Consider the following 19127-nt stretch of genomic DNA (forward strand, 5'->3'; position numbering starts at 1 on the left):
GAAACCACTTTGATCACAACAACTGCAACCAACAAAGCACATTACGGAGTTTGATCACCAACAGCTGTCTCCGAAGGTGAGCCGTCTCCCTTTTTCGCAAAATTTTCAGCAAGCGGCATAACAAACTCTACAGGCGACGAGTCGCCGATCTGCTGCATTCCGGTATTACTTGCTAGAGCGTTGTCGAAGTACAAATCTTTGGCGTCGTGCTCAGCCGGCATGCGGATCGGCAGGGTAGCGAACCATGGAACCCGCTGACCTGCCCCCGAAACAGAGGGCGACATCCTATGCTGATGCCGTTCGCGGTCACAAGGTGTTCTCCCCAAAGTCAAAGCCTGAGGGGGGCAAATTGGCCGAGAATGTGCTCCCTCTGAAGGAGTCCTCCGTGATTAAGGAGCCTCGTGGTGTAGCTCAACAACAACCACAGAAGAAGGATACCAACTTGGCGCAGGAGAAGGGCTCAATACCGGGCCCCAAGCACAGTCAACAGGACTCGTCTCAGGCAAAGCAGCCAAGGAAGGACTCACATCTCAAATCCTCATATGCAAAGACTCGGGACGTTAGGGAAGGCCAAGTAACGCGGCAATTCTCGTATGCCGAGGCCGTAAAGGGCAAGACATTGTCGAGAACGGCCCAGCTCACGGACTCTGAAGGCGAGCATCAAGCTGGACCGGCATCGCCTGCGCCATCGAACGTCCCAATTCCCGAGTCGCCGCCCGAGACATCGCCGTCGTCCCAGTGCAAGCAGCCTGACGACGGCATAGGGAGCTCCAACAAGCCCTCGGGTGATGTTGTCGTATGTCAGGGCGACAATAGGATAGCATGCCAGCAAGCCTGGCCGGACGAAGCGAGCGGGTTTGTACATCACCATGCAGCAAGTCAGTCGCGTCAACACATGTTGCTCCCCGCAGCTTCGGGGTTCACGCACACCTCATACGCAACCCTTTATGCAGGATTCGTCACCGAGAAGGCCAGCCACAACCACCCGGCCTATATGCGCAGCTCACATGCCAAGCGACACGCGCATCACGGTCGATCAGGAGGTGGCAAGGGACAGGTATATAAACGGGGGATGCGCCGCTTTACCGTCGGGGCACCTTCTCATTCGCTTCCTGCATCATCAACACATACCCACAGAGCTCTCTCTACGTCTTCACCAGCCGCCTTCTTCCGACCTATGCCATACAATTACTCCATTGAGGCTACCATCCAACAGGCAATCATGGACCAGAGTGAGAGCAGGAGACGCAAGATGGCCGAGGAGCGGGACGAGCGCCAGGCCAAGTTGATCTACTGTCATGACTTGGGCCTCATCTCGTGAGTGACATGGGCAACGCGCGCGGCAACCAAGGCTCTCATCCGTCCGCTAACGGTTTAATAGCCTCTGGGAATCCCAGTACGAGTGGGACGTCCTGGTAACGTGCGGCAAGTACTCGTGGAGACTCCATCACGACATTCTCTGCCGCGAGTCCGAGTGGTTCAAGGCCAGGTTACCGCCCAAAGATCCCGTAAGTCAACAACAAACTAGCCCCTCTCCCCTCCCTCCCCCCTTTTTTTTTTCTTTCCTTCCCCGATGTTCAAGCCTCGGTATTCGCAACCCCCTACATTTCATCTTCGTTACCTCGATTCCTTTCTCCTTCCATTAGCGACAAAAACACTAACGACGTATTTCGTTTTCGACAGAATGGAGGCTACGTCACGTTTGACTGTAACGGCCACGACGAGAAGCAGCTCGCCAACGCTCTTTATTTCATGTACCTCAGGAGTAAGCCCCCCATCCCTCCTTTCGGCTTTTATATTTTCCCCTGCCCCTTTTTTAGAGAGAGGGAAGGGAAGGGAAAAAAAAAAAAAAAAGAGAGAGAGAGAGAGAGAGAGAGAGACTGACCAAGTCCCGCACTCGTTCCGTTTCCGGTCCCAGCCTGCGAGTACGAGCCGGGCCTGCACCTGCGCTCGACGCTCGACGGCCGGCCGCTGCAGCGCGCCGTCTTCGCCTACCTCGCCGCCGCCTCGGTCGCCCACCCGCGCGCCCAGGCCGCCGCCCTGCGCGCCCTGCACGCCGCCGCCCGCCGCCTGCGCCTCTTCTTCGACCGCACCCCGCCCCAGACCGTCCGCGCCCTCGACCTCGCCCCGCTCCACGCGCCCCTCGCCGCCGCCCTGGCCATGGCCTTCGAGCAGGGCCCCGCCCTGCGGCCGGTGCTGGCGCCGCCTGCGGCGTCCCCGTCGGCGTCGGCGTCGCCGTCTTCGTCGTCGTCGTCGTTTTTTGGGGATGATGCTTGTGGAGACGGGGAAGGTGGGGAAAGAGAAGAAAAAGAGGAGGAGGAGAAGGAGGAGGAGAAGGAGGAGGAGAAGGAGGAGGAGAAGGAAAAGGAGGAGAAGGAAGAGGAGGAGAAGGAAAAGGAGAAGAAGGCAGAGGAGAAGAAAGAGAAGAAGGAGAAGAAGGAGAAGAAGGAGAAGAAGGAGAAGAAGGAGAAGAAGGAGAAGAAGGAAGAGGAGAAGAAGGAGAAAGAGGAAGAGAGAGAGACACAGGAGACGGAGAGGGCCGACATGGTGCCGCTCCGGGCGGCGCTGGCGCACCTCTGCGACGTGGCCTTGCCGTGGCTGGCCCTGAACGAGGGGTTCGTCGAAACGCTCATGACAGAGTGGATGCCGGGGCTGTGGATGAACGTGGTGAGCGATGCGATCTGGTTTGGCGCCCAGGGCGTGCTGGACGAGATGTGGGCGGTCCTGGAGGAGGCGATCGCCCCGAGAGAGGGCAAGACGGCGGCGGCGCCGGGGGCGGGGCTCGCGGGCGATGGTGTTGTCGGTGCCGGCGATGGTGCCGAGGACGGCGACGGCGAGCGCGGTCGGCCGACCTCCGGGTCTAAGAAGCGGAGGCGGAACGCGGAGGAGGAAGAGGAGGAGGAGGAGGAGGAGGAGGAGAGGGAGGAGGAACTGCAGTCGCCGGGTGATTTTGAGATCTGGCGGGATGGCCACCCGGGCGAGCCTGCCACGCCTCCGCGGTGGAGGCGCCCGCAGCGGAGGGACGAGACGGACGACCGAATGATCAACGGGGAACGGCTGAGCCCCGGGCAGCAGCGCGAGGTTGCTAAGGAGAACTTGCTCGCGCCCACGGAGCGCGGGGCCGGGGGCCCGCCACGCGGCGGAGCCGGGAGGGGCATGCTACAGCTCCGGCACAACTTCACCGATCCCGATCCCGAGCTGCACTCTTCGGACCACGACCCGGACGGTAATGAGGCCCGGGGGGGACGAGGCGATGAGTGGGACGTCCGGAACGCCGCAGGGGACGCGATGTCTCATAACGAAGCTGATAGGGTCATGCGCAACATGGCTCTCCTGCGTTGAATCACCTTCTCAGCTTTCAGCTCGCCTTGCCCTGCCCCTGGTGGTGGCTCTTCATACTGCATTGCATTACGGTTTTTACGACGAAGGGCGTTTTGGCGTTTCGAAGCACGGCGGTGCCTGGCTAGTGTGGGAAGTTTGGCAATTTGGCATTGTGGCATTCTGCATCATGAGAGAAACCCATGGGATGGGCGCTGCGTCCCTTTGCCTAACGGATGGGTCATTGATAGACTGGATCTTTGCTCATTTCGTGATGGGCATTTGGGGGAGATTCCTAGGCTGTATGAAATCTGTTGGACAACATTGTATGTACGTACACACACACACGACCTAGCATGGCTAAGGCGTACCATCATAAACAGCGATGATTTTGCTGACGCTATGTATGGCCATTGAGGCCACCATTGCCAGTATTGATTATGCAAAGCCAAAGGCTAGGAAGCTTCTTCCAAACGCACGCGTGGGTGCTTTACATGTAGGGTCTAATTACAGGTTCACCATCCCGAGCTCAGGTTGTGAGGATGGAACACCCTCATGGCTACCTAACACGACTACTTGGAGTAGCATGAATGACACATGGGACATTGACGGCATCCGTGGCTGAATAACGTCGTCGTTCTCCCGGCCGCCGCGTGTACTGCACAGTTACGATGCACATAATAAACCAGCAGGTAGTGTGGGTGGCATGTAAGGCAGGAGGAGGAGCAGGAGGAGGAGAGGGAGGAGAAGGAGGAGAAGGAGGAAGGGGGAGGAATGGCGAAGAGGCGGGGAAGAGCGGTTGAGGAGAATAGTCTGGGCTTGCTCTTTGCTGGTCTTTGCTGCCGAAGTGGTTTGAAGGGGCGCGAAGAGTCATAACGGTACACAGTCTCAAGAGATGGGGGAACCTGGAACCTGGCGAACTCTTGTCACTTTGTGCCGTCTACATAAGACAGGCAGCAGTTCCCTCATCCTCGAGATGGTCCACGTCACCACATTGACCCTTATCAGGCTGACAGTTCTTATCTCCGAGCTTTTGGAAGCCTCGCAGTCTCGGGCTGGGTGTGCAGGCGGCAACGTGCCGTGGCGCGAACAAAGGAGGACCGAAGGGCTCATGCATCTTGTGCTTCGCGTTGGTGTCGTGTCCGAGGTACATGGCCGCATACTTCCATTACGGATCCGTATTAGAGCTGCTTCGTCGTCTGTCTCGCTTGGTCCCTTTATTCCCTGCGTTGCCACGCGTCTTCCCCTGGACAAAATAAGAAGACGAGCAGAAAGCAGAGAGGAGCCAGTACCCGTCCAATCCGATTTCGATGCGTACTTGGATCTCCAAAGAGAGCGTATGATGGGAGAGGGGCTACCGAGCTAATGCAGCAATGACACGACGTCCCCGCTCGCCAATCTCCCCGGAGTCTTGCTGTGCACCCCAAGGGTTCCAAGTCTCTTCGAAGGCTTTGCCAGATCCGTCTTAAGATCTCGAGCTATTGGCCAAGCTCTGAGGCTTTGGAGCTCTGGATCGGCCGAAGGAATTTAGAGCGGCCCCCGGCCAGCCCGGCAGCTAGACTTGGCAGGCTACTGCAAGGTCTCCGATCCCCGAGAGAGCAAAGTCGGGGACCAGCAAGCATGGGCCATGCCCGCTTCAGCACTAGACTAGACGATAGACGAGTCGAGCTAAGCTAAGATTGCCGGTCATGAGCTCCCATCGTGGTCAGCCAAAGGCGAACAAGTCGATATGAGAGAGTAAGAGAAGAAGGGCCGGCGAGGGGGAAGACGGCCTGAGTCGTATCTTCGAACTTCCTGTTGCGTCTTCCGAGACAGATCTGCGCGCATCTCAACTTGGAGGACAGCCAAGACTGCATGCATCTTGCACTGCAGAACGGTTGCACGGCCCATGCAAGTGCCATCAAAGCAAGCAAGAGGAAGCGGGAAGTTGGACCGCGAAGGTGGGAACCGCGGGTCCTACAGCGCCCGGTGATGGCTGTGATCTGCCAGTCCTTCTCTTTGATGAGATGGCTGCATGCACCTCCGAGTCCGAGTCACTTACAGATAGTGTGTACTGTATAGGAGGGCGCAGATCTCAGTAAGCTGCTGCTGGCTGTGGCAAACAGTGATGTATGTACGGATTACATCCCGTACAGTACGTACCAAAGCCTCGAGCGGTCCTCTCGCATTGTACCCCATACCTTATCTTACCTGAAATACCTACCGGCTATGTACAAGTACTGAGCCGGAGTGGGGGTGTGGGATTCGGAAGCAAGATGATTGTCGCCTGTTGGCAAGTTCCTTTCGTTGAAGTAGATAGGTACCTATGCTTGGCTTAAGTTTAGCTCGAATCGATCTCCTGTGCATCAACACCAACAAGACCCATCCATGTTTGAAAGGCTAGGCAATTTGGAAGCATCTGCTTTGCACAAATACTCCTCCTGAACGTGTGTGGTGTAGTTCGTACGGAGACACTGTAGCAACGACTGCTAGATTGCCGGTGTGATTCCGCCTCAAATCCCTTCTGTTGAACAAGCAACAATAATGATAATAATAATAATACCCAACACGTTTGGGAACTCTGGAAGTTGGAGAATGTGTGCCCAACTGCCCGCCACACTTTCCATTCGCAAACATCTTACCCCGCATTTGTGGTGCGATTGGATGAGTCTTGTAGAGTGGGGCCCTGACGTCGAAGTTGGAGCTTGGCATCGCCTTAAACTGTTAAAGCCGGGGTCCGTCCCCTGGAATATGGGGCCTAAGCCAGACCGGGTCAGCCAGCTGCATTTGTCATTGGTTTGCCGGTCAGTTGAGGAGCCGATTTTAACGCACGGTAGCCAATCATCACGGGGCCACTTGCACCTTGACAACGGTACTCCGCGTTGGGGAAAGCTCCGTGGGCACACTAGCGTGGACTCCTCTGTTCCGTGAGGGAGGGCAACTACGATCCTACCCACCTAGCTTCCCTTGCTAATAAACGTCCAGGAGTAGGCTACCACAAAGGAAGAGTACATGACAAGGGCAACTGGAAGGAAGGAGTCTCCCGCAGTCCGGTTCTTTGCTCAAATTCGACTTTCTCGCGCCCATTCCCCCAACTTGCTCCTTCCAACTTCAACCATTTCTCTCGGTCAATTCCATCTCCTCCGGCAAGCGCCCTATGACAAGCGCCTAGCTCAGTCATCGAGTCAGTCGATCATCTCGAGACACCCCGCTCCCGGACCACACCGGGCCAGTCCAGCGGCGGATTGGTTCTCGGGGGCCAAAGGGTCTTGAACGAAAGCATTTGACAGGTGCACTGTCCTGTATTCGCGCCTTGACAGACAGAATCCACAAGAAGTGACACCCCTGATCAATTGCATCGACCGAGGGGCCTGCCGATTGCATTTGGTGGGTGTAGAAGCCGCTCGATATAATAAAGAGGCAAAACAACCCAAGCCACCTATCTCCGGACCTCGCGGCGTTACACCACTACCTTCATCATCGTCCGACCGCCGCATAGTCTCCCGTTCGAAGCGTTTCACCTCTTTGTACCCGACCTCGCCAACCCGTGCAACTCGAATGATCCCAATCTACAAAACGTACGATCTCGCATATCTGCCCACGTCGGCGCTTGCCTAAACCGCTTCCACCTCGGCTCTGTCAGAAGCCACCCCGTGTGTCTCCGGCATTGCGTTTGCCGGGGCCGCCAGTTAGCAGTATTAATCAATTCAATCCACCAATCTTCCAACCATCCGATTCTCTCCTTCTTCACCATGTCTTCGGATACCGGAAATTCGACCACCAACACGAACGAAATGCCGCGGCAACGACGAGGGTCTATCACCTCGAGCGCCTTCACCAATCTCTTCCGCAACCACTCCACCTCCCAACCTACGGCCACACCCTTTCCCACGCCGCTAGCCTCTACTGCGGTCAACGATCAACGTCGACGACTTTCTGTCACGACGATTGGCCTTTCCGGCACGTCCCCCACCAGCACTTCGGCCTTCTTGCGCCGCGCAAGTCTGTCAACCAACTCGGACTCGATTGACGAGAGCGCCATCGAGGATGACGAGACCTCGTCGCGCACTGCTCCGGTCACGCCCCTCACCCGGCGGACGAGCTTTGGCGCGGCTCAAGCCATGCGAGGCGCGCGAGGTGCCACTAGTCCCGGCACTAATGGTAGGCGAGCCCCGCCGATCCGTCGCAGCAGCACCGCCCTCGGTAGTCCAACCACGCCGCCGCTCCGCTCGGCCGGTCTTGGCAACTACACTTGGAGCATGATATCTCCCCAGGCAAGCACTGCAAACCAGCCTCGAACAGGTTCTGACTTGTGCTCCCCTTCTGCTCGTCCAGACCAAGGCTTCAACTGGTCCGAGCAGCTTAGGTCTCGTGCCGAGAGCACCGTTGCCTCCGGTTCTCGGCCTTCCTTCTCCTTTGCCTCCGGCCTCGGCGCCTCTCCACCTCGGGCTGCCCCCCCGGTGGCTGCCCGCCCTCACCCTGACAGGGCTAAGTCCGTCTCGGACATGCCGGCACCTCCGGCCCAACCCTCTAGGCCACGTGCACCCCAGAAGCCCGACCCATTCCAGGAGAGAATCCTGAAGGGCGACTTCTACATGGACTAAGTCAAGTGTTGATCACAACCTTAGTCCAACATGCGTCGATGTATGCATGTCGCGCATCACTGCCTCGTTGAGGTGCTTCTCCACCTCTTCGGTTTCACGCTGCCTTTTTATTGTCATTGCAGCCTTTATGGGCAGTCTTCCCTTTTCAATATCAGGGTACTGGCCTGAGGAGTATGACTTAGTAGTGTTTCAGCTTTGTTTTTTGGAGTTGGGGCGCGTTATCTTTTTGTTCTCGGTCGACTCTCTGTACGGAATACACACGCTGTTATCCTCGGGGTCCGTTGGCGAATGGAGAGCAACCAAGCAAGCGAGCAATGGAGTTATGGGGTGCTAAAGGGGAATTATCATGCCATGTGGGCGGTGGTGGTTATATGTATCGCAGCCATAGGGCGGTCATACGGGTTTAGGGCTACGAACTGGCTGGTCCGGGCAACAGCAACACTCGGATACGGAGGAAGCAGACGGAGTATGAGGGTATACACACAGAGTGTATGATTGGGGCTTTGTGTTTCTTGGGCCTTTGATTGCTACTGGTTTGCTGGTGTTAACTCCAGAATGGGAATGGACGGGAGCAGCAGACTCGAACGCTGTCTGACGACCAACGTCGAGTCGAGGCATCAATTCCCACGCTTTTGTCGATCCTTTCCACATATCACCATCATCGATTCTTTAGTTGATGATTATTTGAGAATGTCGGAGACATGTATTCGGAGACATGTACTCTTATTATTTTCAATTCTGACCTCTTGTCATCTGAGACTTCGTTGGGTCTGCTTGTGACCCAACTGTCCAAGTCACGACGTGTGGTACTCGGCGGAGCAAGGTTCTGGCAGATTGGCCGTCACATGAGCGTTTTGCGTGGTGTTGGTATTGCTTTTCTTCTTCTGACGTTTGAATGGGAGCACGGTTCGCTCTATCCTTCGGCATATGTAGGGGGAGGGGGGGTGCGAGCATAACTACCACCCCGCCCTCAATCGTGACGAGTTCTCGCCTTGATGGCTGTAGCAGTGACGGTGATTTAAGTTCACGTTTGCCTGCCTCATTCCACCAGAGCCAGAGAGCGCTCGCTGTCGTAGCCCCCCCTCTCTCTCTGCCCCGTCGTGACGTGTGCCAACTTGCGCAGAAACGGAAGCAGCCTCTCTCGCCCACGTCGAGAGTGTACGTGCTAGAACGAACGAAACAAAAGGTGACGAACGGGAATACCATACTCTTGAGGGACCGGGAATACTCCTTGGATACTTACATTGATCATTCCCAAGAATATCGCATTCGTACTGTATGTGACAATGACAACGACGATGGAGCCATTTCCAGCGCATCGATTGAGTCGTTGTTTTTATAACAATAAGATGCATCCCCGACGCCCGCCCGCTCAGATTCTAAACAAGATAGCCAGTACCGCACCTCCCGGTTCCTACCCCAAACGCCAAACGACACGCCACGCTGAACCACGGCCCTTGTTCTCCAGAACCCATTCTAACTACCGAGCCGATGACCCCTCCATACCCACTCCAAAAAGTTCTTATAACCCTACAATTTACACACTGAAGATCCCTGTTCTGAGGTAAGTACACTTCCGAGACGGTGAGCATGTTTGTACCAGTTAACGAAGCGAACCCCCGGCCCCCTCCCCCCACCCTCCCTTTTTTTTTTTTTTCTGAACCTACCAAACCGAGCCCGCAGCACCAGCGCCAGCGCCGGCACCAGCGGCGCTCGTGGCACCCAGCCCGACGTCCACGGGCGGGTACCAACCGTGCTGCGGCTGTTGATGTTGATGTTGTTGATGTTGCTGCTGCTGCTGCTGCTGCTGCGGTGGCGGCGGCGGCGGCGGGGGGGGACCCGTCGTGGGGTCCTGCATCATGTAGCTGGCCATGTCGAGGTCGCCGAGGCCGAAGAAGCCCGCGCTGTCGGGGAACCCGACCAGGGTCATGTTCATGGCCTGCGCCCACCCGTCCCCGTCGCCGAAGGTGGTGGCGTAGTCGTAGACCAGATCGGTGCCCAGGGAGACACTGGGCAAGCCGGAGAAGGGCGAGTCCGCGGGCGGCATGGCCGCCAGGAAGGGGGCTGCGGTGATGGTGTTGTCGGTGTTGTCGTTGTTGTTGTTATTGTTGTTATTGTTGTTGGTGTTGTTGTCGCCATTGTCATTAGCGAGGCCGGTGTTGGTATTGTTGCCGTTGATGGTGTCGGCAGCGTTTGCTGATCTGGGCCCGGGGACGGTGCCGTACATGAGCTGCCCGTTCAGCCAAGAACCGGGCGCGGGGAGGGAAGAGGATGATGTCTGGAGTGGGAGGAGGTCGGCGGTGGTGGAGGCCCGGGGGCCGGTGGCGGCAGCGGCGGCGGCGGCGGCGGAGTTGTTGGTTGCAACTTCAGAAAGGAGCTGGAGTGGGGTGCTGGCGGTGGTCGTGTAGCCTTGGGGGGGAGCCCGTTGGGGCGCCGGGGTTGTTGCGCCGGGCCTTTCTCCGACGCTCGGGCGAGGAGGGTACGGGGTCGGAGGGGTCTTTGCTGCGGGAGCATTCGCAGCGGCGTTCGGCCCGCCGTTTTGGGTCTGCTGTTTCTGCTTCTGGAACCATGACCTCATCATTACGAGGACGACGAGAAACTTGGCTGCTGGCCTGCTCCTATCCTCGGCGGCGGTAGCGCGGAACTTGTCGAGCAGGCGGTCGATGTAGTGCTCGACCTTCATCTGGTCCTTGTCGATGATCTTGCCGAGTTCGCTCTTGGGCGAAGATGCGGCGAAATAGATCTTGATCAGGATGACGACGGCGTAGGCGACACGCACGAGGTTGAAGACGGGTAAGCACCGGACTGTGTTGACGTCAAGCGACAAGAAGACGCCGAAAATACCGTCGATGGCGGTAAGACATGCTGACAAGGCGTTGATGTGTGCGGACGAGATTGGGGTTTCGGAGCCGAGCGGGTTCTCGCCGGGTTGCGGTCTGGAACCGTCGGCGTTCTCGCCATATGTAGCGATCTCGTGCATGTAGAGGCTGATGACCTGAAAGCTCATCTTCAGGGACGCTAGAAAGGAGTAGAGAAGAAGATGTCAGAACATACCTCTCGGGGGAGGACACGTAGGGAAAAAAAACACATACGCTGCAGCAATTCCTTAGGTACTAGATTGTAATGCCTTTCGAGCTCACGTTCGAACCCCCTCAACGTATACTGCGTCTTGGGCTCTGCGAGGTTGGGCGCCGACGTGGGCTCGTCCATGACGAACTGGACGCCGATATCCTCGGCCAACCTGTGCGCCCCTACGAGATGACAGAGATACTTGTCCGTGGGGGCCGCGTCCGGGGAGGACTGCAGGACCTCGACGCACTCGGAGGTGAAATGGTTCCAGCGGATCAGGTTGGGACGGTGAAGGGCCATGGCGGTATTGGTGGTCAGGAAGTAGCATGTCAGCCAGGTCCGGCGGGCCTCGAGCGAGGTCGGATCCGTCTGCACTGACAACTGGGGGCGCCACACGCCCGAGAGATGTTTCTTGATGCAGCCTCTGGCGGGCTTCCTCCGGCCGAGGCCGATATCGACGGCCATGACGGCGGCGATGTGCACCAGTTGGTAGAATTTGAGCTCCTCGAACCGCTCGGGCGGCCAGTACCAGATGACGCTCACCAGGATGGCCTGCACCAGCTCGAGGCTCTTTTGACCCCGGACGATGACCCTGTCGGCGAACACCTGCATGATTTCGTTGTTCAAGGCCCGCTGCAGCCTCGACATCTCGGACGATGCGGCGGTCATGAGGGCCAGGAACAGGATCGGCTTGGACGCCCTGAGCTCCGAGGCCGTCATGCCCGGCGGGAGGACCACCCCGGGGAGGTGCTGGCACATCTCGGTGGTGTATCGTGCAAACAGCCTCTCCGCCAGCTCCATCGTCATGAGCCCCCTATCCACGATATCCGGCTTCAAGTCGTTCGCAACCTCTCCCGCGGCCTGGGGAGTGACCGAGCCGGACGCGGACGCGGACGCGGATGCGAGATCCCTCGCCAAGGGGATCGAACCGGGTCCCTCCTCCCCGGGTTCGCGCGCCAGCTCGCCAAACTTCCTCTTCAGGCCCGCCGCTGCCACCGTTGCCGCGCCAACTCCGGGCTGCTGCACGGCCGATTCTGGCGGCGGCGGCGGAGGAGGAGGAGGAGGAGAGGCCGGCGGGAACCTCGCGACTTCTGCCTCCCCGTTCCAGCTCGTGCCTCCCGCCCTGCCGGGCGCTCCCCCGCCGGATTCCTGGAGGCCGAGCCCTCCTCCACCTCCACCACCACCACCACCACCACCTCCTCCTCCTCCTCCTCCTCGCGGAGCGTGCCTCGAGCGGTCGCCAAGCAGTCCCGACTGGGGTCCTCCCAGACCACCGCCGCCGCCGCCGACGCCGCCGACGCCGAGGCTCTTGTTGTTGGAGCTGGCGGCGAGCAGGCCGGCCGTCAGCATGTCGATCTTCTTCTCGAGCTCGGCGACGCGGCTGTCCGTCTTCTTGGCCTTCCTGCGCGACGGCTCGGTGACGACGCAGGCCCGGCCGCTCTTCTTGCAGCGCCTGCAGGGGCGCCCCCGGGGGTCGTCCGGGTCCGGGTCGCACTTGACCTTGAGGCCGCGGCAGGCCTCGCAGGCGCGGGGCTTCTTGGCTGCCGCGTCGGCGGGTCCTCCTCCGCCGGGGGCCGGGGCCGGGGCCGGGGCCTGGTCCTGGCGGTCATGGTCGTGCTCGTGGACGCGGATGCGATCGCGATTATTGAGATGATCTTGATCGGCGGCGGCGGCGGCGGCGGCGGCGGCGGTAGCAGCGACAGGGGCGGGGGCGGGGTCGTTGGCGTGTTGTTGGGGCTGATGATGTTGGTATTGGCTGCCCTGGGAGGGAGGCGTCAGGGTCGGCGGATGGCTTCCGGTGGTCGGCCTGGTGCTGTTGCGGTCGGTGGTGGATGATGGTGTCGGGTCGGTGGAGGAGGAGGAGGCGGAGGAGTTCGAGGAGTTGGAGCTCTGCGGGGAGAAGGCGGACAAGGCGGATGCAGCGTCGTGCTGCTGCTGCTGCGGTTGTATGCGCGAATGCGGCGACGTGCCGTGTGCTTGTGCTTGCGTTTGCCACGACGGGATCGATGAGGACTGCGATCTGCTGCTGCTGTTGTCTTGTCGTCCGATGCTCCCCGCATCATGGAGCGAACTCGGCCTGTCCATGGCGTCCTGTGATGCCTCATCGGGCGTGTACGGAGTACCACGTTTGGCAATGTGGATTGCTGGTCGGTGAGGATGATGGCCGACTCGCCGATGGCTCGGTCCTCGGTCCTGTCCGTGTCAGCACGGCACCGCGGCGCCTGGAAAAGCGGCACGACCCACTAACTAACGTTACCCCACTCACTGCACCCAGCCTGTGTATGCATGTGACTAGTTACAGTACTGTATACACTCCGCCGGGGACTTTGCACTGCAAATCCTCTGCACACTATCCGTACTACTACTCGAAAGGAAAAAAAAAAAAAAAAAAGACAAAGATCGAGACACAGAGAGCCAGAACCAGAAGCAATAAACATCACAAATTAGACAGTTACTATACGGACGTACGTATGTAGGTATATCCTACGTATATCCTAGGCTTGACATCGCCCACCGCATCCACGTCCACACCTATCCAGAAAATGTGGGAATAACCTCCCCCCCCCCCCCCCCACACCGGCTGCACTGCGAAATTAGGCAGCTAAGACCAAGCAAAAATCGAGGACCAGGCGAAACAAGGCCCAATCCTGTCTGTAACTACAGATGGAGGAATCAAAGACAAAGCAGGGAGGTAAAGCAATAAAAAAAACGAAAAGAAAAACACATGGCCGCTTATGATGTCCAGTCCTAGCTATCTTCGTGCATCCGTAAATGATATGTGATGACATGATGCTCAAATCGCTCCTGTTGCAACATGTTGACTCGTTGGCTCGCTCGCTTCAGTAAGATCGTACAAGTCGTTTGGTTGGTGGTGGGAAGGGTTGGGCGAACAAAGGGGCCGACCTCGGTATCTTTTGACAACCCGAGAGAAAGGAAGCTCGCGTGGAGCAAATCAAGAACGAATCGAAACGACGGAGTGGTATCTTTAAGAAACGGATAGGAGAGGACATTGAAGGTGGCTGTGCATTCCGGGTATAATCCTGTCCCCCGAGACAAGCGACAGAAGAGAAGAGAGGGAAAAAAAAGAAGAAGAAAAAAAAGAGGATTCCCAAGAAGTCGCTCTAGTACTGCGCCTCCTCGCGCAGCCGGCTCTTAGAAGGCTGCTGGCTGAGCGATCCCATAAACATGGTGCTTTCGCGGCGGCTGCGGTACTGCTGCTCATACGGCGCCGGCGTCAGCCCGTTCTCGTACGGCGGTCGGTCGTACCCGGGGTGCGGCTTCTGCTGGGATGCTTGGGAGTGGTTAGAATCGAGTCCAGGAGGCATTCCGAGGCTGCTCTCGTACGCCGGCCTGTCGTGGCTCATCTGTCGCTGTTGCGGCGGCGGTGTCGGCGTGTTCCTCGCGTGCCGGTTGGCCGCGTTCATCTGTGCCAACTGCTGCATCGTCATGGGCGGCGGCGTCGGCGTGCTCCGGTTGCCCTGCGCGTCCAGAGACTCCATCAGGCGCTGCCTGTGGGGAGAGTCGCTGTGGGAGGTCGAAGGCCGCCCGTCCGACGGCCGGCGCTCCTGAAACGATGCGGGGAGCGAGGGACGCCGCTCCTGCCTGTACTCGGGCTCTGTGACGGGCAGCTCATACTCGGCAGGATCGATCCCGAAAATGGCCTCGTAATTCTGCAGGAACATGGCGAAGATCGGCGCCGGAATGTTCAGCGTCGGCGAGAAGACGATGCCAACGTTGCGAACCGTCATCTTGTTGACGTCCGAGTGATCGATGATCTTGATCAGAAAAGAGATCAGATACTTGAGAAGCGCCGCGTTCGCCTGCGGGAGCCGCTCGACGAGCTCCGCAAGCGCCGCCATCTTTTCCTTGTGGTTTGTCATCTCGGTGACGGCAATGAACTGCGACCGCAGTTCGTTGGTGAGGATCGTGCTCGGCAGCTCGCGAAGGTACATTTTGAGCAGCGACGCGATGGCATGAATATCATAATACTGCCCATCCGTGAGCAGGTTAATATCGCCCTCGTTGTTGAATCGCTCCCTCAGTTGTTTGATGACCAAGTTCGACCCGCTCAGACGGAAGATGCCCTCCTCAAAGATGGCGTTCTTCGAGTCGAGGTACTGGATGCACCTGTAGACTACGGCGGGCAGCGGAACGTTGACGTCCACAGGGGCGTTGTACTTGACCGCCTCCGCCAGCGAGGCGCCGAAGGCCTGCCGGACCGGTCCGTGATACTGGCCCGTCGGCAGCGAGTTTCCCCCCTCGCTGCCGAGCAGCGAGTCCTGGCCGTCGCTCGAAGTTCTCGTCTTGGGACCGAACCCAAAGAAGCTGCGCTTCCTCGCCTTCTTCTCCTCCTGCGTCGGCGGCGTAAGGCCCATGCCGAGCTTGCTGCCCCACGCGTCCGAGTTCGAGATCACCTGCGGATTGTGCGGCGCCGAGATGGTGTACGAAGATGCCGTCGACTGACTGTGCGTCGACTCCTGATCCTGCTGCCCGGATTGCTTCCCCTTTATTGGCACGCCTTGATGTGGGATGTCACCTTGTTTGGTGTTTTCGTAGCTCACACCAATCAGGCCATCGTCCGTAGCGGCGCCCTGCTGCGAACCATGCTGTTTCGCCTGGCCATGCCCCGACTTCTTCTTGCCGCCTCCGCGTTCACCGTTTCGTTCGTGATGGGATTCCTTCTTGGAAGGCTCCTCGTCCTCGGGATCGCGATAGTCGATCCAGCGAAGCAACGCGTCAACCCACTGGTCGCGCTCTTTGTCGCTCTCCGCGCACAAAACGTGCTTCGTCATGCTAGACGGGTCCTTCTTCTTGGGTTCCAAGATCAAGAACGCATGGCGATACTGGTTGTCTCCGTCCTCCGCAGCACCTCCCTGACCCGATGCGCCGTCGTTGGAATGATGGGCTTGCTTGCCGATCTGTGCCCCCTTGAGTTTGATGGTTCCCAGATGCGCGCCTCCAGGAGTCTCGTAGTATTTGAGCTGCGGCCCGTCAAGGACAAAGTAACGCGCCTTCCAGCCTCCGAAGTTCTTGCCTCGCTTGGTAAGGTAGCCGTTGCGGAACGGCCGTCCGCCTGGCCCGACCCTTGATGATTCGCCATTGTGGTCGCCGGTTGAGCTCCCGGTTTCATCTGCGTTGGGGGGCAACGTGTTGGTGGATAAGTACTTGCAAAGCTCGAGCGCCGTGGCGTGGTCCAAGGGGGTGTTTAGCAACTCGTCCAAGTACTGATTTAGAGCAACACGTCGGGCATCGAGTTTTGCCGGAGCATGGCCACTGAAAAGGGATCGATCCGGCGTCTTGGCCGTAAACGCCGGGCATTGCTTAAGCCGCTGGTCCAGCTTGGCGAGCGACGCAGAGTCCTTTTCAATGCGCCAGAGCTCGCCCCCATCGGCCCTCGAATAAACGGCCAAGGTGAAAACGGGATCCTCCTCTAGCTGCGTCAACGAGATTAAGCTGGCTCTGGAAGGCTTCATGCGAGACGAAGCAACCTTGATATCGATGGACGGAAGCGCGTTGGGGGGAAGGAGCAGGTCGGGATACTCCTCGGTCACAAAGCCCTTGTAGATCTTGGTCCGCTCGGTCGGACTATCCGTGCCGGATTTGGTAGGGCTGGGAGTCCCAGAGCCTTGTTCTTCTTGCTTCCTGATGTTGAGTGGTCTTGGTGACTTCAACACCAAAGGATCTCCTGCGGGTGAGGGCGTCTGGAGGGGGGTGTTGGGCGGTAACGGAATGGGAGATCGCGGTGGCCGGGGCGAAAGAGGCACGCCAGGGAAATTCGGAGCACCATGGGAGAGTGGCGGCGAGTGGACCGGCGACTTCGGGGGCATAGGTCTCGGACTGGCGGGAAGGCCCGGGCTAAGCAAAGGCGGGGGGATAGCGCGGGAATCAGGGGCGCCGTTGAGAACGCCGGCGAGAGATGCTGTCTCGCGCGGAGCGAGACTCTGGTTGTTCTGCACAAGCCTAGGCTCGGCGGGGATCTCGGCTGGGGGCGCCTGCGCCTGATCCGTAGCCTTCCGACTGCTGCTCTTTTTGCTCTTCTTCGACAGACTGCGCATCTCCGCCTCCTTCTTTGCCTGTATCGCACGTTCTCGGTCGTCCTCTTCTCGCGTCCTTCGCCGCCCTCTCCGTTCCTCCTGGTTCATCTCGTCTACTTCCAGGATGTGGTCATAATCGGTATCGGTCTCGGGATCCTCTTCCGGGGCGACGCTGGGCTTCGGCTTCGCATTCTTGAGATGCAAAGGTGCCGGAGGTGGCTTGCGCGGTGGCGGGGCCGGGGGCGGGGGAAACTTTGAACCGCCCTCTTCGGGCCGCGGGGATCGGTCTGGTAGCCCAACCGGAGGCCGCGGCGGGGGATTAGGTGGCGGCTCGCGGGGCGCAGTACGAGACGGCGGGAGGGTCATGTTGATGGGAATGTCTTTTGCTTCCTCGGCCCGCTTCGAGGCGGCTTCCGCCTCCCGTTCTTGCGCTTCGTGGTCGTAATGATCTAGGGCGTGCTCGCTCGGTTTCGGCATCGTGTGCGTCGGGTCGAGCAACTCACCGACGGTCGACTGAGCATGGGCGGCGGTCGCATGGTCCGCCGGCGGAGTTATGGGGTACGGGGCCAAAGTCACGTCGATGGGCGAGTGTTTGTGCTCGCCCGGAATGACGGTCTTGGGAGACACGGGGATCTCAAGGACACGCTCTCTCGGCGACGAACTAGCAGCGTCGGGGACACTCGAACTCGCTTCTTGTGAACTTGGCGCGGGTATTGAGGGTGCCGGTGCTGCTTCAGACCCGCCCAAAACCTCCTTCAGTTTCTTCCTATATTTTTCCTTATCTTTCAAGGCCCGCTCAAGGTCCTTATTGAGGCCTAGAATCATGGCCCTCTGCTTGTCCACCAGCCTCCAGAGCTGCGCATTTTGCTGGGATTGTGATTGCTTTTCTTTCAGTAGGTACTGAATGACCGCTTCGGCGCTGCCGGCTGTCTTGATCAGATTTGCAATCTCGTCCGGCGCAATGGCGCCGTCCTGCGACGTCTTCTGGAGGTTGGACCTGGAGGAGATCGCGGAAATTGCGGAGTCGATCGACGAGTTCCGCGGCGGGTTCTTAGCGGGCTCTGCCCGCTCGCCCGCCGGACCAGACATGGTCGAGAGCTGGCTCGAAGGAGCGCCCGCGGGAGGCTGAGTGGCTGCTATGGGTTCAGAAACACTGCGCGCCTCATTCGGGAAGCGAAGCGAGAGGGGAGACGGTGCCGGTCTATTGCAAAGGTCTGATTAGTATACCCGGTGCCTGCCAAGCGGGCTCTCGAGAACTGGGAGCGGGGATCTAATGGGAACGCACCCGGGGCTCCTCTCCTCGGGCGTGGTACTCCCTGAGGAATCGCTGTTGAAATATGTCTTTTCGGATGCCTGGGATGGGTGATCTTCGGAAGCTGCAGTGGTTACGATGCGTGGAATGGCGGCAGACGCAGGGTCGGAAAATGACGAGTCCGTAGAAAGTGGGCTTGCGGGTACCCGTCTCGACCTAAAAATGGACAAAACGATTGGGTCAGCGCTGTGGACACCGCGTTCGAAAGGCACGAGTCGGTCGTTGCACCACCGCACAGATGTCAGGCCCCAGACGCCGAGCAAACCCTATCTCCGGACAGAAGAACCCGTCGAGGGCTTCTCAAGTGGTTCCGGACAGGAAAACTCGAGAATGCGTCTCGGCGCGACACGGCAAGCAGAGTACAACCACCACGCCCAAAGCGCATCCCAAGCCGTGCCCAACTGATGATGAGGTGCGGACAAGAACAGAGGGGCCGGAACGCAAAGAAGACCAATCAACAGCGGAGGGCCGCGGGAGCGATAGGCGAGAGAGACGAACGGGAAACCGTACCTGCGGGAGGCTGCGGCGTTTGGCGGGGGCGGCAGCGGGCTCTTGGCCGCGTAAAGCACTGTTCTCCCGATGGTAGGGCTGTCCTGAAAGGCCGAGTCCATGAAGCCCGGGGTGCGGCCGCGGAGGGCTGGCGAGGATGGAGGTCAGCCCGGCGGTCGTCGTCTAATGTAGTTGCGACAAGGAGTCGGCTATGTAACAGGCCGGTGGAGGGCCCTGGCTCATGGGCGAAAGGGAGGGGCGGTAGATTAAAGCAGGGCAGATCGCGAAGGTTTCGAAATCCCCGATGGCCCCTATCAGATG

At 58.9% G+C, this 19127-nt stretch overlaps 4 protein-coding genes across 4 annotated transcripts; 2 read left to right on the forward strand and 2 right to left on the reverse strand.

Annotated features, from left to right (window-relative positions):
* Positions 1-244: 244 nt before the first annotated feature.
* Positions 245-3714, forward strand: P884DRAFT_246461 (uncharacterized protein; the record flags this gene model as incomplete). The annotated part of the gene is made up of 6 exons (XM_069440468.1): positions 245-878; positions 954-1057; positions 1217-1317; positions 1382-1508; positions 1684-1765; positions 1919-3714. 6 exons carry the CDS (start codon positions 245-247, stop codon positions 3340-3342), a joined length of 2472 nt encoding a protein of 823 aa, XP_069296217.1. The 3' UTR covers positions 3343-3714.
* Positions 3715-7049: 3335 nt separating this feature from the next.
* On the forward strand, positions 7050-7901 carry P884DRAFT_246463 (uncharacterized protein; the record flags this gene model as incomplete). Its single annotated transcript, XM_069440469.1, has 1 exon — positions 7050-7901. One exon carries the CDS (start codon positions 7050-7052, stop codon positions 7899-7901), a length of 852 nt encoding a protein of 283 aa, XP_069296218.1.
* A 1779-nt stretch (positions 7902-9680) lies between these two features.
* On the reverse strand, positions 9681-12509 carry P884DRAFT_226915 (uncharacterized protein; the record flags this gene model as incomplete). The annotated part of the gene is made up of 3 exons (XM_069439668.1): positions 12270-12509; positions 10994-12065; positions 9681-10919 (listed from the first exon to the last, which is right to left on the reverse strand). Coding segments are annotated over exons 1-3 (2361 nt in total), but the record flags the coding sequence as incomplete, so codon positions are not given.
* A 1583-nt stretch (positions 12510-14092) lies between these two features.
* P884DRAFT_204354 (uncharacterized protein) lies at positions 14093-18928 on the reverse strand (the record flags this gene model as incomplete). Its single annotated transcript, XM_069438570.1, has 3 exons — positions 14093-18206; positions 18291-18473; positions 18828-18928. 3 exons carry the CDS (start codon positions 18926-18928, stop codon positions 14093-14095), a joined length of 4398 nt encoding a protein of 1465 aa, XP_069296220.1.
* Positions 18929-19127: the final 199 nt, after the last annotated feature.

This window comes from Thermothelomyces heterothallicus (assembly GCF_042370625.1).
Source record: "Thermothelomyces heterothallicus CBS 202.75 unplaced genomic scaffold P884_scaffold_17, whole genome shotgun sequence".
NCBI classification, from domain to species: domain Eukaryota; kingdom Fungi; phylum Ascomycota; class Sordariomycetes; order Sordariales; family Chaetomiaceae; genus Thermothelomyces; species Thermothelomyces heterothallicus.